The 17,614-nt window shown below is 38.6% G+C and overlaps 1 protein-coding gene across 6 annotated transcripts in view; it reads right to left on the bottom strand.

The window, feature by feature from the left end:
- Positions 1 to 12,675, bottom strand: part of NRK (Nik related kinase) — a 144,728-nt gene extending 132,053 nt beyond the window's left edge. For 3 of the 6 annotated variants that reach the window (XM_072744958.1, XM_072744956.1, XM_072744957.1), the window contains exons 1-2: positions 12,185 to 12,540; positions 3,863 to 3,928 (exon numbers count right to left, since the gene is read on the bottom strand). In XM_072744958.1, coding sequence (XP_072601059.1) covers positions 3,863 to 3,928; positions 12,185 to 12,241 — 123 coding nt within the window. In that variant the 5' untranslated portion in view covers positions 12,242 to 12,540. Of the gene's footprint in view, positions 1 to 3,862; positions 3,929 to 9,875; positions 10,015 to 12,184 lie in introns of those variants that run through there. The other 3 variants (XM_072744954.1, XM_072744953.1, XM_072744955.1) reach the window with 3 other exon arrangements.
- Between the last annotated feature and the right edge of the window lie 4,939 nt (positions 12,676 to 17,614).

Genomic DNA, 17,614 nt, shown 5'->3' with positions numbered 1-17,614 from the left:
AATAATAATAATAATAATAATAATAATAATAATAATAATAATAATTCCACTACTTCTGGTGAGGGGCAGGAATTAAGAAGAATCCTACAACTAGCAGAGGGAAAGAATAACTAAGAAAGTCCTACTTCCATGACCCAGAGGCACAGGATCTGCCTAAGGTTGAGGTTGAATCAAGAAAACAGAGAACTTCCTGTCCCACACCAGAAAGAAAACAGAGAACTCTTCCCTGTCCCAGGCTAAGGAGCTAACTTAATAAGAAGCAATACCGCATATCATTAGGGAGACTCAGGAGCATGAAGAGAGAATCTCTTTGAGGCACAGATGCACAGGGAAGGTTCTAAATCTGAGGGTAGAGCAGGAACATGGAGAACCCCACCAACCATGCTAAGCACATTGTAACAGAAGAACTTGACGCTGGTGATTAACTGGGATAACCATAGCAACAATATAATCCAAACATAGCTCATCTTATTAGATTGACTCAACCTCCTATATTAATGACATAGCAGGACAATTATGCCCATTTCAAAGTGTAAATTCTATTTACTTCAATCTCTACTGTTCTATAAGCCATGTCTGGCATTCAAAAAAAAAAAAAAAAGATTCTGGGAAACAGATAAGCAAAAAGAAAAAAAAATCTAACTCTCAAGAGACAAAGCAATCAATGTAACCAGCCTTAGAAATGACTTGAATATCCAAAGTATGAAACATAAAATTTAACATGACTATAATTCATATGTTTTAGTGAAACATATGGAAAACATGCATGAACAAATGGAGATTTCAGCAAAGATGTTAACTATAAAAATAGTCAAGTGAAAATGCTAGAAATGAAAAACTGTAAAAGAGCTAAAAAATGCCCTTGACACTCTCATCAGTTGGCTCCAAAAAGCTGAGAAAGGAATCAGTAAAACTGAAGATATGAAAAAATGGATCCAAAGTGAAACACAAAGAGAAAAGAGAATAAAAGCAAATAAACATATGAACATATATACGCAACACACACATAAGAGACAAAGTAGAGCATCCAAGAGCTGTGAGTTAATATCAAATGGCCTATCAAATATAAATTTGGTTTCCCACTACGAGAAGAGAACAAAGCAAAAAAAAAAAAAAATTGAAGAGATAAAGGTCAAAAACTGCACCCCAAAATAAAATATGTCAAAATACATATCCAAGAAGTTCAGAGAACCCCAAGGATGATAAATAGCCCACCAAACACACACACACATACACACAAAAAGCCCTAGACATCTCATATTTGAACTGCAAAAAAACAAATTTAAAGAGAAAAGTCCTAAAACCTGTGAGAAGAAAAATACAAAGGGACAAAGATGGGAATGACAATAGACTTCAAAAACTATGTGAGCCAGAAGACAATAGAGTAGTATCTTCAAAGTGCTGAAAGAAAAATAAACCATCAATATAAAATTCTATATTTAGTGTAAATGTATTTTAAAAATGAGGATAAAATGAGGGATTTTCATACAAATCAAGAAAGAGAATTCATTACCAGGAGCCCTGCACTACAAGAAACATCACAGAAAATTCTTCAGGCTTTAGAAGCATAGAAACTTGGATATGCCCAAAGAAATGAAAATTCCAGAAATGGCTCAAATGAATAAAAATGTTTTTTCTTGGGCAGACCCGGTGGCTCGGCGGCTTAGTGCCACCTTCAGTCCAGGGCCTGATCCTGGAGACCCAGGATCAAGTCCTGCATCGGGCTCCCTGCATGGAGCCTGCTTCTGTCTCTGTGTCTCTCATGAATAAATAAATAAAATTTTTAAAAAAATTTTTCTTCTTTTTAATTGCTCTAAAAGATAATTAAATAAAAAGTAATAGTATTGAGTAAGGGAACAAAGTAGGAGTATTATGGATTTATATCACACATAAAGGCAAAATATATAACAACTATAACCATTTTACACAAGCTGGGACACCACACAGTGAAATATTACTTGAAGAATATTACTTGAAGGTATACTGTGTATTTTTAAGATGTATGTTGGAAAAATATTGATTCTGGTGATAGTTACATGACTAAATGACTACATGAGTAGTCCAAACTCATAGAATTTCATACTTAAAATGGCAAATGTTACCAATTGTAAACTATACCTCAACAAACCCTAGTTAAAAAAAAGAGAAGTACCATGCACAACTCACCTTTTATCTTCTTGCCTTTTCTTCTTTTTATGGCATCACAGTTCTGATGACTGATGATGAGAAACCATCCTTTTGTGTTATCTAAACTTACCTTTGCTTTTTAACTCATATGACTGATGTTTTTATTACTAAAACCTGGTGGTGGAGAGAGCTGTATTCCTTCAAATAAACACACACACACACACAAACATACACACACGTATACAACCCTCCGGAATTAAAGTGGGTATGGAGTTACAGAGATTGTAAATATACATACCACAAAGAAGGAAGAAGAACTATATATATAGGTGTAGGTATCTATGCATGTGGTGGCAAAATTCACCTAGATCACACAATTGTTAACTAATCATTCAGTTTGAGATACAAGTGATGTAACATAAACAATATATTTGTGTTTATATTACATCACTGTCTATAGCTTATTGATTCTGTTAAAAGGTAAAATCAAAATGATTTTTAAAAAGTTCGTCATGAATACTGGCATTATCTCTGTTCCCTACATACTCACAGGTTCTTTCTGCTTTAAGGAACCTTCCCCAATGCTATGTTTACTACTCAGCTTTGACAATATAAGTACTTTTGTGCAGATTTTAAAGATCTCCCCCACCCCAACATGGGTATATGATTTTTTTTAAATCCCCTTCTATGCAGATGTAACCTAAAGGTACAAGGCTTGGCAAGCAGAAGGCAACCTTCTCTGAACTAGAGAGAAGCCCCTTCCACTGGATCTATACCAGGACACCTCTATTCAACCCATATGTAGAGGACCTGTGGTCAGTCTACAGTAAGGATCAGATTAAGGACAGATATTTGGTTTTTGAGGGATAGGCTTGGGGTAAAGGAACACTGCATTTGTACAGAACCTCATAAAAGATTGAGAAAATGTCTAATCCCTGTATTAAAGAGTAGAGGAAGGTGATAAAGGTGACAGGGACATTAGAGTAACCCCATCTCCAAGTCAGCCCTTAACAGTTTCTCTGCTTTACCTAGAATGCATTAGCATCATCCTCAATAACCACACCAGGGATATATTACAACTGCAAATATAGTTATTTGTGTGCTTACATGTATAATATATGTGCCTCTCCCAATCATTCCCACACACATACACACATTTAATCACTTACATATTTCTAGACCATAAGCCCTGGAAGAGCAGGGATCATCTGTTTTGGTCATCATTTTACCTCCAGAGATGATGACAGTGTTTGGAACATATTTTGTTTAATAAATAATCATTAAATAAATACAGAGTTATATTATTTGGCTAACTGTCACACACATGTGCACACATGCACACAGTATGATGTAGAATATTGTGGAAATGTTGATTTTTGTAATGTTCATTTTAAATTTTAATGAAATTTGAATGGTATGAATGTATAACATAAAATGAATGATATTTTTATTTGGGTACATCTTATTTGAATTAATTCCATTTTCTGTTGATGATTTTATTCATTTTCTGCTAATAATTTTTAGATCTTATGTTTGGAGTGTTGGTTCACTACAGATTCCTAATCTATTTCTTTTCTAATAATTCTCATAGATATCATTGAGCTATCTTAATTTGATTCATCTCTCAAAGTAAAATGCTTTTTTCATTATTTGCTCTGCAGTGTAGGGTTTTCACTTGCAATCATTGTTGTTATTAGAAAAATGAAGAACCAATGCATACTCTAACTCTACTTACCAAATAGATCCTGCCATAAGTACCAAGGCCAATGGTTTTATCCAATGAGAATATTCCAGTTGGATCCTACAAAAATGTAGAACAAAAACTGTCAATCTTCTTGGAAAAATAGGCAAGCATTTAACTACCTAAAATGGTATTTCCAAAGTGCCTTGCTTCCTTAGAATTTCCATGGGAGGAACCTAGTGTCATTTACCAAAAGATTAAACGTCACAATTTTCCTGGGCAGAGTATAGTCATTTATGGAAAAGAAACAATGACACGAATATTAAGCAGTTGTATAACAAATTATCACAAACCCGTAAAATGAATACAATTATGTCTAGTTGGCACATATTCATAATACAATTAGAACAATTCTTAAAATAGAAATAAATTTATCGGGGATCCCTGAGTGGCTCAGCGGTTTAGCGCCTGCCTTTGGCCCAGGGCGTGATCTTGGAGTCCCGGGATCGAATCCCACATCGGGCTCCCTGCATGAAGCCTGCTTCTCCCTCTGCCTGTGTCTTTGCCTCTCTCTCTCTCTGTGTCTCTCATAAATAAATAAATAAATAAATAAATAAATAAATAAAGTAAATAAATAAAATCTTAAAAAAAGGAAATTTATCTACTTGCAATTGATATACTTTTAATATTAATTTTTTGAGTACTAACCAGACAGGCAGAAAGTTTAGCATACAGCAATGATGAGTAGATATTAGGTACAAAATCTGGACAGTTTTTTTACATAATAGTAATTCTTGAGAAAGGATATCACCTCTAAATATGAATAACAGAAGATGTGGTACAATAGCATATTATCCAGCCATGACGAAAATGAGATCTTGCCATTTGCAACAACATGGATGGACCCAGAGAATATCATGCTAAATGAAATAAATCAGATAGAGAAAATACCATATATCACTCATATGTAGAACTTAAGAAACAAAAATGAACAACAAAAAAAGAAGCAAACAATAAAACAGATTTAAATAGAGAACAAACTGATGGTTATCAGAGGGGTGGTATGTGTGTGGGGGGGTCGGTGAAGTAGAGGAAGGGGATTAAGAGTAACTTATTGTGATGAGCACTGAGTAATATATAAGATTGTTGAATCCATATTGTACACCTGAAACTAACATAACACTGTATGCTAATTATACTTCAATAAAATAAATAAAGAAATAAATATATCTTTAGTGCCCCCCCAAAAAGAATATGTATGGTGCCTCAAATCAAAATGTCTATAAAATCAAACTTTCTTTAAAAATTAAGAAACATATGTAAATAACAAAGCAAGAGCATGGCATTAAACAAGTGCAGTTTTTTTTTACTAGACAGTTGGAGGATTTTTAAATTTATTTTAAGTTAATTTTTACATCAGCTGAATACCTTTTCATGGCACAATTTTCCCAATGATATTTTCTGTCTTAGGCCTGAGAATGGCATCATAGGAGACAAAATAAACGTATTTATGGACAGATTCCTAAGATTTCCAAATTCATTCTTAAACATTGCCTCCTAACCTTTACTATGGATATCCCTTGCTTGTTCACCACAAAACAAGGTTTCTTGAATTTTATCACTACTTAAGTTTTTTAGTCTAGCAGCTTATTTTGCTATATTAGCAAAACCAAAATGAGGTATGAGTAGATGCCAGTTTATACACAAAATGCTAGGCTCATTAGTACATCCTTAGAGATTCACATGCCTTACATAGAAAGCACATTTTATAAACATAAACTTTGTTTAACCTTATTTGAAAATATTTTTATCACTGTGACAAATGTGAGCTAAACAGAAACACTATTGAGGATATGCAATGTATATGAATAAACTTATAGACTTCTTAAAACTGTCTCAGTATTTGTGTGATCTGACAAAACTGTCACAGGAAAATGACACAGGCCTGGGATTACTTCAGTCAATAAGTATTCAACTGGACAGAGGAAGCTGGAGGTTTAGCCCCAGCTCTGCCATTAATTAACTATATGACTCTGGATAAGTCATTTACTCTTTCTGGGACTTAGTTTTCACACATATAAAATGAAGTTTTTGTGTTAGGTAATTTCCTAGCTTTCAAAACCTATAGGAAAAAAATCAGATTCAAATGTTTTAAAATTCCAATTGGATTTGATACGACCACCATTAGAAAAAACAGCAGCCTACTTCCTTAAAGTCATCATAAAAATCAATGTCACAAAATGCAGTCTATTATTATAATCAAATAGTTCAGGGAACATACTCCCAATGAAAACATAAAAGTTATTTAAAATAATAATTTTGAGAATTTAACAGAAGTAAAAATAGATTATTATAGTGGCCTTGATAGTAAGCATATCATTGTTATTATAACTCATTGAAAAAATTATGGGAGAAAAGTTAGCCAACAAAGAAGTTGCTAAGGTTTGGCTTAAAAACTTTATCACTTTAGCATATTTATTTGAAGGATATTATTAAATTTTTTTTTTAATTTTTATTTATTTATGATAGTCACAGAGAGATAGAGAGAGAGGCAGAGACGCAGGCAGAGGGAGAAGCAGGCTCCATGCACCGGGAGCCCGACGTGGGATTCGATCCCGGGTCTCCAGGATCGCGCCCTGGGCCAAAGGCAGGCGCCAAACCACTGCGCCACCCAGGGATCCCATTTGAAGGATATTATTAAGGGATTTATACTAGACATTTTTAATTCTGGAGGAACAACCTCTGGCCATCTGTCAAAAGAATCAAATATGTTAGCTGATTCCTATTGGTAAGCTATTTGTTATAATTAAGGCTAAATTTTAGCTGAAAAAATACCACATATTAGGGAATTACTATATTACCTGAACAACTATTTCTGAATCTTTGAGCACAAAAGTCCTAAATGTCTTTAAGCCTTTTTTCCACCTTCAAAACATAATACTTACTTATATTTGAACTCAGATATCTAATTACTAAAAACAACAACAACCACCAAACAACAACAACAACAAAATCCACCAAAGAAATGGACAGGGATAATAAAATACCCATAGAATTCTTGGAGGCCTAATTTTGTCTGCATTCATGTTGTTTGGAAACGTTTTCCTGTTCATAAATGACCAAAACATCCTAATTCTCCTCATGGTCACATTTAAAAAAAGAATGTCATTAAAAAATTTCTTCTGTCCTTAAAGACAGCTCAACTTAGTATTCACTATACTAAGAGCACTTTCTTCCTTAGTTTTTATGCAATATTTTTGCTCCCAATATCCACACTAGCATCTTTCAAGATTAAATGACTGTCAAACTGGGAAAAAAGTGGGGAGTAGAACTGCCCTAATTATTAGTAAGGTAATATTACTCAACTTCTTATATCACATTTTCCACTGAATGATAGAGAAAGTTTATTCTGGGCTCCCAAGGAAGGAGATATTGAAAAGGAACCGGAACCTTTTTTTTTTTTTTGTATCTGTGAAATTAAAAAGTCCATGTAAGAAGGGTTTCCATAATCACTTGGTCCCTCTCCTCTGCCCTGTCACTCTGAGATAGGAAAACCAGCAGAGGAAAGGTCTTTATAGCTATGACTGCTACAATAATTCGGAAATTATTTGGCAGTTTCATATGCTTTGGTGTTCTGTTTGGTTAAAAAACGGTTAGTAAATAAGAGACCCTAATTTGTGAAAGTTTTTCTCGAAAGAAATTTAGAAAATTCTAAGTCTCGACAAATACCCACCATTTGCTTCAACGTGGATGGAACTGGAGGGTATTATGCTGAGTGAAATAAGTCAATCGGAGAAGGACAAACAGTGTATGTTCTCATTCATTTGGGGAATATAAATAATAGTGAAAGGGAATATAAAGGAAGGGAGAAGAAATGTTGGGAAATATTAGGAAGGGAGACAGAACATAAAGACTCCTAACTCTGGGAAATGAACTAGGGGTGGTGGAAGGGGAGGAGGGCGGGTGTTGGAGGGGAATGGGTGACGGGCACTGAGGCAGACACTTGACGGGATGAGCACTGGGTGTTTTTCTGTATGTTGGTAAATTGAACACCAATAAAAATTAATTTAAAAAAAATTCTAAGTCTCAAGACATTTTTGAAACATAAAATGCCAGGCAAACACTTTATACTTCGTGATATACTCTGGATCTATAAAATGTCTCCTGCAATTTAAACATCTTTGTCTGGTTGTTCCCTGAAACCCACAATTTTTAGGATTTGTTTCCATCTCATGAATTCAAGGAGAGGGGGAAATAATGAGCATCTTGATGGACAATTTTATTAAGGATAGGTGGTGAGGGTAACAGGAAGAAAAAGAACCACTAGAAGGCAGTGTTTACTGGTCATGGAGGAGACTCAAAAGCAGAGGCTGATAACAGAACCAAATATAGCAGAAATTAGGAACAAAAGGTAACTGATAAATGGTCAATATGGAGAGCAATAAATTTCAGATTTAGGGCAGTAAAGAAAGAGAACTAGGGAACTCAAGCCATTAGTCAGACAGCTAAAGGAAGGGAAAAGACTGCAAGGTACCTAGAATGAACAGTAGAGGCATTTCTTATTTTGTTTTAAATATTAGAAATAGAGATTTTATGAAAAATTTATGAAAAGAAAACTTGAAAATGACATATAGAACACATTAAGTGAGAGAGTGAGTTTCAGAGATAGTTGGGAGAATGGGCTTCACATTTCAAGTGGAAAATTTAGAAAGGAAAATCTCTTCCTCAAGACAAGTGTTTCTCAACCTATGGACCATAGAGAGTCTCCTTACTTGAGGATCATTTGGGAAATCTTGTTTAAAATACAGTTTACTCGGGGGTGCCTGTCTGGCTCAGTTGGAGCAGCATGTAACTCTCAATCTTGGGGCTGTAAGTTAAAGCCCCACGTTGGGTGTAGAGATTACTTAAGAATAAAAAAAATTCTGAATAAAATAAAATACACATTCCTAGTCACTATCATGGAATTATGAAATCAGAATTTCTGAGGATGGATCCCAGGATTGCGAAATGATTCTTGTGCACTAATATAAAACCCACTGCTCTAGAAATTGGGGGGGGGGGAAAGGCTGAGAAATAGATTGAAATACAATGTAATACTAAGATGATGCTTGAAATACATAATGGAAGACATGCTGAAAGTTTCAATACTTATGGACTAGAAGGTAAAACTGCTTCAAAGCAGGAGGCTAAGGTACTTGGTAAAGTGGAAAGGTTCTCATGACTGAGTGTGGAAAGCAGGCTTAGTCTGGATGGTGGAATACTGGGAGAGCTGACAGTTATATTTAAATATAAACCTAATGTAATTCAAATATAGTTTTTGGATCATGTGCTATTTCAGATCACCTCTGCCACTACTGTCCCCCAGCCCTGTCTAATCCTAACCCCAATATAGATTAGGACTACACATGGCAGTGTCAAATACCAAGGCCACACAGCCATGAGGAATGTCATTACCATACTGGGCACAGAAGGCAAAAGGGACTATCATAGTGAAAGACATGCCAGATTTGGAGATGAAGAAATAGTTTCCAGTCCCAAGGATTGAGTGACATAGGCATACTAGGAGAAAAAAATTAGTATGTATATATATATATATATATATATATATATATATATATATAGAGAGAGAGAGAGAGAGAGAGAGAGAGAGAGAGACACCCACACCCATGAATTGCTAGAAGACAAGGTGAAAATAATATATACACATGTGTGTGCATACACACACAGAGATATACATAAAGACATAAGGGTTTGCAATTGTCTTTTCAAAAAGGAAGTACAAGCCACAAATCTCTGTACTTTCTTTTTTGTCACCTATAGGAAGTATTTATTCAATGGAAATCAGAAAAACATTACAGCAATATATTAATTAAATATATCTGACTTGTCATTCCCTAGTTACTATGTTGGCTTTCTTATCTTATGTCTCTGACTTTAGGGGCATTATGCAAAACAAAACAAAACAAAACAAAAAAACCCAGTTAAACAATTTTCCTCCCCTGCTACTTCCCCAGCTTTCACTCTTGCTTACTATTATATTTAGGATAATAATCATAAGAGATCTCACCATAATAAGCAGGTTTCTTTGCTTTATCATCTATGCATCAAAATGTAAACTTCCAAACAGCTAGCTTCGATGTCTTTTGACCTCTTCATTTACTTTGACTTCTTCAGAAACTCAGGAAATAAGTCAAATGCAAAGAAATCTCAAATCATAAAAATATATGTCAGTGACCAAAGCAATGTGAACTTTTTGCATCTCAAAATTTGACGGTAAGGGATGCTAAAGGGAGTAATAATCTTCGAGATATCTTAGGGTTTATATCTGGGTGTTTGGGGAAAGGGGAGAATTGGGCATAATTTGCTCAAATATGCATAGTTTGCTAATGGTGAAGACCTCCACTTTGATACCCTGCATAATGGAAATTCAGAAATTGTTCAAAGCTGAGGACTTTATGAGAGTTTCATGAAGTTTTGTTTTCTCCTTATTCCTACATTAAAAACCAACCTCATCTTTCTCCCCTCCACACTCCCACCAAACCCCAGAAAATTAATATACCACTGAACTGCAATGTAAAGATTGCAGCCTTTTCCCTTATCTCCTCAGCTCTCACCAAGTTCTTATGTCCCAGGGCCATGACCAGGTCACTTAGTCTGTGCCATTCCCACCCATCCCTTTTTTTTTTTTTTGTGGCAATAAAACATTTTCCCCCTTGGTTTGGAATTCCCTGCTCTATCATTTCTATAAGGTCTCTACTATTCCTCTCTGTAGTCAATTTTAGGGGGAAAAAGGGTTATTTCAGTTTGCTTATTTGTGGTTCCATATTTCAAATAAATGCCCTTGTTTGCTTCCTTTCTCTTTTCTCCAAACTACAAAGAGATTATTGGAGGAAGGTAACATTTTATTCATTGGTCTTACACTTTTATTTGAGAGTAAATCAAGTCAAAATAAGGAGATTCTATTCAGAAAGGAAACCACCAATTGAGGCCTGCACATCCCAGAAATCTGACGTAGGCAAGGTGAATAAAAGATTCAGTTTTTAAATATTTTATAAATTTATTTCGTAAAGTTGTATCACTAACAATGCCAATATATGTAATTCAACATGTCAATATTGAGGTTCCTTTTTTTTTTAAGGCTGAGAACAATTTGTTAAAATGTTATTCACATGAATCACTTCTTCCCCCACACCATTCTAGTGTGAAATCATATAGATGAGGTTCGAGGAATGCCCCATTTTTGATAGGGACAGGTGTCTGCCATCATGAAGAATACAATCTTTAGATGCCAAATATGTATAAAATTAAAGCACCGCGACTTTGAGTAGTCGTATAACCTCAAGGTTAATATTTAGCTTTTCCCAAAGCAAGCAGGCCACTGCCCTGAACTACAGTTGCCTGGTGATCATTCCCTCATGGTGCATGCTTATTCCCTTTCCGAGAGTCTAGGGGCCCTTTGCACTCAAGAGAGGGTGCAAGTGAAATGCCAATCTAAAAAGGGAACTTAAAGGACAGAGTTGGGTGGGATCCAATACCTGCCAGAAACCAGATGCCAACGAAATAGACGGCACTGCTAAAATAATAAGTCTACTAATAACGACAGCGATAATAGCTCACCAATTAATTATAATTCTGGAGGAAAGCTGGCCATTCGGAAAAAGGAGAATCTACAAACGAAAACCATGAGAAAAAACTAAATCTGGTCAGTTAGTGAGCGCAATATTTTCTTTTTTAAATTGGGGTATGCAGAATTCACTTCTTCCTGGAGCGGCGTCGAATGTTTTCGCTGCTCCTGCAGTGCTAAATCCGGGAACAGTGCCCTGGCAGAATAAGGTTTTAGAGAGCGCCATTACAAAGTGAGAGAAGTGAGACTGCAACGCTTTGATTTTTCTAGCCTGTTGTCACTCTGAGGTAAAGGTCACTCCGCGAGTGGGCATCTCCTTTGGCAAAAGAAGCAAACGACAGGGCGGCGGGGTGGCAGGGCAGAGCGCTCTCGGGAAACCACGCGTCGTCGTGCTCTTTGGTCTCTCCTTGAGCCCCCGCCAAGAACAGGTACCAGAGCACCGCTAGACAAAACGGGCCACATTTAGAAATTGCCCCATAGTTTAGGGCCCGCACCACCCCACTGCCACGTCTTCTCTCTACCCCAACTCTGTCCCTTTGCCTTTTCGTGAGTTTGGCACGGCCCGGGGGCCTGGGTGGTAGTGGTGGAGGCGGGGGCGCGCCTTTTCCGCAAACCCGGTCCCGGGGTCCTTTCCCGCACCCGCGGCCCCGTCAAACTCCTGTCCTAACCCAGCTTGCGGATGTCCGTCTCCTACCCCAGTGCTCAGAATCTGCAGAAGAGAGCACTTCGGAGGCGATGCGTCCTCTACTCACCGGCAAGTGGCCCAGATCTGTGACTTCCTTGTCCCTCCAACCCCCAGGTCCCGCCATGGCTTCGAGCCGATCAAAAGCGGGCGACTGAGTTAGGAACGCTCGGGAAGTCTGAGGTGGAATCGGACAAGAAGTTGAAAAGGGAGAGGAGGAGGGAGAGACGGGGAAAGGAATAGGGGACAGGGGCTTGTGACTTGGGAGATAGAGGAGAGGAAAGTGGAGGGAAAAGAGGAGTGAAGTCGGAGTTTGAGAGGCGGGAAAGCAAGTTTGGCTAAGGCGAGAGAGGAGCCTGAGCGTCAGTCCTTGAGACCAAGAAGTTCAGAGGGGTGCTCCACCGGCGACAGCGCAGTGTCCGTCCCGGCAGGGTGCGCCTCTTTCAGGGTGGGGAGGGGGGCGGTACAAGGAGGTGGCCCCCCCGGGAGCAGCTCGAAGAGGATTGGTGCAGCGTCACGTCGCCAGGTGGGCAGCCGCGCGGCGGGGAGGCGGGCTGGGGCGGGGGGGCACTGGCCGAGGGAGGTGCTGAAGGACTATAACGGTTTTGGAGACTGCCCCTCGCGGCCTCCCCCGCCTGCACGCCCCCTCCCACATCCACCGCTGGGCCCGCCGCCCCCGCCCCCGCTGGCTAGTGTTCCACAGGAAACTTTTTCGAGGCAGCTGCCAGCCCCGGAAAACCGGTCCTGCTCCGCGCCGCTCCCAGTCTGGGCCTCACAGCTCTGCCACAATCCAAACAGCCCGCGCCCTCATCTCTCCCTGAAACACTTGTGACTTTTCTAGTTGTCTTTTTTCTCTTTCGGCTCCTCTGAGTTTATTGCTTCATTTATTCAAACACCCATCAAGTTAGAAAAGGAAATGACTTGACACTGGGTTAGGGATCCGATATAAGCAACCCCTGTGCGGTTGGGGAGAGAGCACCAAGTGCGCCCCAGGGCTACCACAGTCCAGCCTTTGAAGCCACTGGATGAAGGCAGTGCGGCATGGACGCGGCCGCTGCGAAGTCCCCTCGAGGCGGGTCACATCTTTTCTCGCCCCGAGCTAGTTGGTACCAGGCCAGGGCTGCTCAGTCAGAACCGCACCTGTTCACAGGTGCTGGGAGTTAAGACAGACCGATTGAGTCTCTGAAGCCCCAGCTAATCCGGTTCCTAGGTTTGCAGTTTGCTGCATTCAAAGAGCACACAGAAAGTTCCTGGGAATTTCCCAATCTCCAGCACTCCAGCCGGGTTTCATTCATTCGCTCATTCGTTGCTAAATGTTTCTGGGCGCCCAGGCTCTTCGCCTCCGTTTTCCCCACAACGCGCAGGGGATCTGACATACGTTTTAAAAGAATCTGACAACGGGATTTAGCCTTAAGAAGCAAGGCGCCTCTTGAAGAGTTTATGGGAAAGGGATTCGGTGCGTAAAACTAACCGCATTCTAAGCTCTTGCACTGCAAAGAGCACTTTAGAAAAATGTCCCGGAGCTGCTTACTTTCCCTGGAGTTTAAGACTGCGTTTGCGCACCGGCACTCTGGGGTTGGAACAGTAATGTGGTGGGTTTGTTTCCTGTTTCTTTTTAAATTAAATTTCTACCTCCTTTAGGAAGATTTACATGAATAATTCTTCCTACTGACCTGAAACGCACCATTTTGACACACACTTCTAACTTTTGTCATTATTCTTTTATATTGGTGGATTTTGTTTCTTTCGTGTCTTTTTCAAGTTCCGAGTTTGACCTCTTTACATCCCTTAACCTCCGAGCCTCAGTGAGCTCTGTAATGGCCACAGCCTGTCTGAATAACCGGCTTTCCCTAAATAAATTCTCTGTTAACGGGTGCGGAGAAAACCAGCTACCCCCCCGAAAGAAACTCGGATGTTCTGGATCGAATTTTCATGTTAATTCAAATATGATGTGAACCATACAGAAACTGCATTTTCCAAGAATCCAAATCTTACAACTACACCGTACAAAATCTTGCACTTCTAAAACACAGTTTTAAGAATTCCTGGGTGATTAGAAAAACTATTTTAGTTGTTGCTAAATATGAGCCCAAAAGCAGCAATTTATGCCTACAGATGGGCAGGTGAGCTAGTTAATAGAAAGTTACACTTTTGTATACATATCTACTTTTCAGTAATCAAATACGGAGTTAAGAAATGTGACATTTAAAGGAACTCTGAAGAAAATCCTTGCTAAAGGGAAGAAGTGTTCATAAGTTAAGACTTTTTTCTTTCTTTCTTGACAACGCGGTTTGCTGATGGTAGGGAGTGGGTAAATGCCCCATGGCCCCTGATGGCAGAGACTGTTTTAGCCTGTCTAAAGAGACAAGTCCAGACTAGGCAAAAGAATCCAGGCCACATCATTGGGATCTCTAGTTGCAAGGCTCCTTGGGAGGCTAGCAGCTTCAAGACTCCATAGGGATTAGCCACATCTCAGGGCAGGACCCCCATGTAGGGGGGCGCTGAATCTAGGTGTTTGACCAGAACATGACAGAGAACCTATATATTTTTTAAGCTATTATTATTTTCAAGGAAAAATGAGGCATGGAAGAACATGGAAACTTTGCCTTGTAGGCCAGCATTATAGGGATTTTTGTGGCCAGCTTGGGGAAGGTCAGCCTAGTTAACAGACCAGAAAGCAAATAGGTGGCCCCTAAGCAGGAGGCTTAACCTTGAGAGGAACCTTGAAATAGGGCACTTGTTTTCCAACTCCAGGTCTTCGTTTCTCCTGACTCTATAACCATCACTTCCCCTTCCCCTTTCAAAATGTTATTTTTTTTCTCCTTTCTTTCTTGACCTCAAACTGCATAAAAGCAGACATAGTCCATTCAGGGTCTAGGAACTTGTCAGGTTGCGTTTTACCCAGAAATAATCTAGCTAACAACACGATCCATAGGCCCCATATTTATTACAGCTCTTTCTCCTCCAATCCATTCTGTTAATCTTAAGGCCCTGAGAGCTTTGTAACTTTTGATTCTTAGTATTTTTTAATAGCTAAAATGTATTGAATGCTTGCCATTTGTTCTGGACTAAGTGTTTTCTATATACTATCTCATTTAATTTTGTTGACTATTCTTCCATTTTTTTAATTATCTCCATTTCATTGGCAAGGAAATTGAGACACAGAGAGATGAAGTAACTTTTCTAAAGCTTCACAGCTAGAAATTGGAGGACACTGGCTTCCAACTTAGGCCCTCTGACTCCAGAGCCCACTTGTCAATGACTGCAAGGCCGGTGCATATTTTGAGGCTGTGTGAAGAGGAGCCAAATTCAAAAAAGCCTCAGGGTAAATGAGATCAGATGACATTAGCTAGACCCTTGAGCTCTCCAGTTCCCCTTTCCCCCTTTCAGCCTTCAAGGCCTCCTAACAGAAATAACAAGGGCTTTTATAAAAATAAATGGAATTCAGATATAGCCCAAGAGTAGCTAGTGACCTGCCTGAGCTGAGATTACCAAGTGGGTCACCTCACAGGGAAAAATCATGGATTTCAAGCTTAGGAAACTTCCAGAGGAAAAAAAGATCCCAGTGATTTTCAATGCTTGGAAAAATATTAAAATCCATACCTATTCCTTCAAGAGGGTTTTTTGGCTGAGAACAAACTCTATTCAGTGAAGTCTTGAAGGAGGCTGTGTTTGTGAGCAATCGTGCTTAACAGACCTGAGGTGCTAAATGGCAAGGTTATAGCCAGTTAGTTTAGTTGCTAGGTGTACTATAGACCTGGTGCCAAGGGTATGTTGCTTGATCCCCCAGAGGATCAGTGTGCATCTCTACATTCTTTAGCCCTTGATAACACCTCCTCTCTGACCAACCAGTGATGCATTTTGGGAAAAACAACTCCAAAATCAATACTTCATCTTTGTATACAAATAAGTGCATATTCATTTTTTTTCATGTAAATCACTAGTCACCATGATCTGCAGAAAGTATATTTCAAGAACATGTGTTATATAGACTGAAAGATTCTAGGTTGTATCCTTTTTTATTTATGCATTGATAATCAACAATACAGATGTTAATGGACACTTTAAAAATGAATCTCATAGAATGCTTTATTAACCATTTATTAGACATTTAAACATACAGAAAGGTCTGTCATTTATTGTTTTTTCTCTACTCAGACAACTCATGTATGAAAATGAATATCTTGCCAATTTTTGTTAAGACAAGGTTGCTATCTATAATTATTGGTCTTGGATGGGACTAGTGAAATAAGGTTATTACAGCAATCTTCTTGAGAAAATACTTTCAAATACTTATAATTGCAAGCACTGAAGATCCAACATCTCCCAGTATACTTGTGAAAGGCTAGGGCATCATATCTGAAAGATTCCTAGGAAGTGCATGTTGAGGGAGGAAACTTCTTTGGGAATCACTGGGTTAATGGACCTTCTTACAGTTTTCTTTCTTTTTTATGGAGATACCTCTGCAACTGTAGGATTTCTGCCACAATCCCCAACACTCTTGTGAACACTCCTTTTGATTTTTCCTATGTGCCACTCCTCTGGGGACAAAGCAACAGGCCACGTGATGTTTCTCAGGCTAAAGGTCATGTAATATGCCTTCTGACCATAGTTTGCAAAGCTTCTGTCACTTGTTATGGAATGCTCTTAAGCTCGGCATGATTTGAGCTATGCTTGTTTCTAAAATGAGGCCCGGAAATCTGATCCTAACTTAACATGGGTCTTGTTGCTATTGAAAACTGGAATGCTACTCTAAAAAAGACAATTGTTTTATAAAGAGAACTTAAACAAGGAAATTAAACCCAAAACTCAGATAAATTTCTGAAGTTGGTCATGGGGCTTCCTTTTGTTTTTGTCTTTTCCCTCTTGGAGTCCCTGTCATTCTCGTCCTAGAATTCCCAACCTAGAAACTTCAGGCTAGCCATTCTCACTCATTCAGAACAAACTCACACAAGAGCACATTTACTTTGATACTAACGAAATTTATGGTTCAGGACACCTCACTTGCACTTCCAAGGGCATAGAAATGGCCCTAATAATCCTGTATTGATGACTTTATATTCCTTTTTGAAGTGGGTTCCTCAAATTATAAAAGCTTCAGATCCAACAAAACTTGTTTCTGGCCCCAAATGCATAATGTATAATGAACATAGTTGAAGTTGTATGTGTGTGTGTGTGTGTGTGTGTGTGTGTGTGTAATGTCCATATCACAGAGACTTGACAAAGAATTGCAACTAGCAATTCACAACTAGAAAGTGTATATTTTGAAAAAAGAGAAAACTCAAAGAAGGAAAAGAGGAATAACACTGAACTTTAAGAAATTATCCTTATACGCTGGAAGTAATGCATCACATAAGCAGATTTGGTATCCCTTTGATAGAGAATAAAAAGGAAAGAGGAAACAAAGAATATCTTTATGAAAGTATGTTACAGATTGATGATAGGAACTAGATGGGCTATATTTTCCTAAATCTCGGTTACAATAGTGCCACTGGGGCAG

The sequence above is a fragment of the Vulpes vulpes genome, chromosome X (assembly GCF_048418805.1).
Source record: "Vulpes vulpes isolate BD-2025 chromosome X, VulVul3, whole genome shotgun sequence".
In the NCBI taxonomy this organism is placed as follows: domain Eukaryota; kingdom Metazoa; phylum Chordata; class Mammalia; order Carnivora; family Canidae; genus Vulpes; species Vulpes vulpes.
Note: the sequence above shows the minus strand (reverse complement) of the source record. Positions and strands in the feature narration are given on the sequence as shown.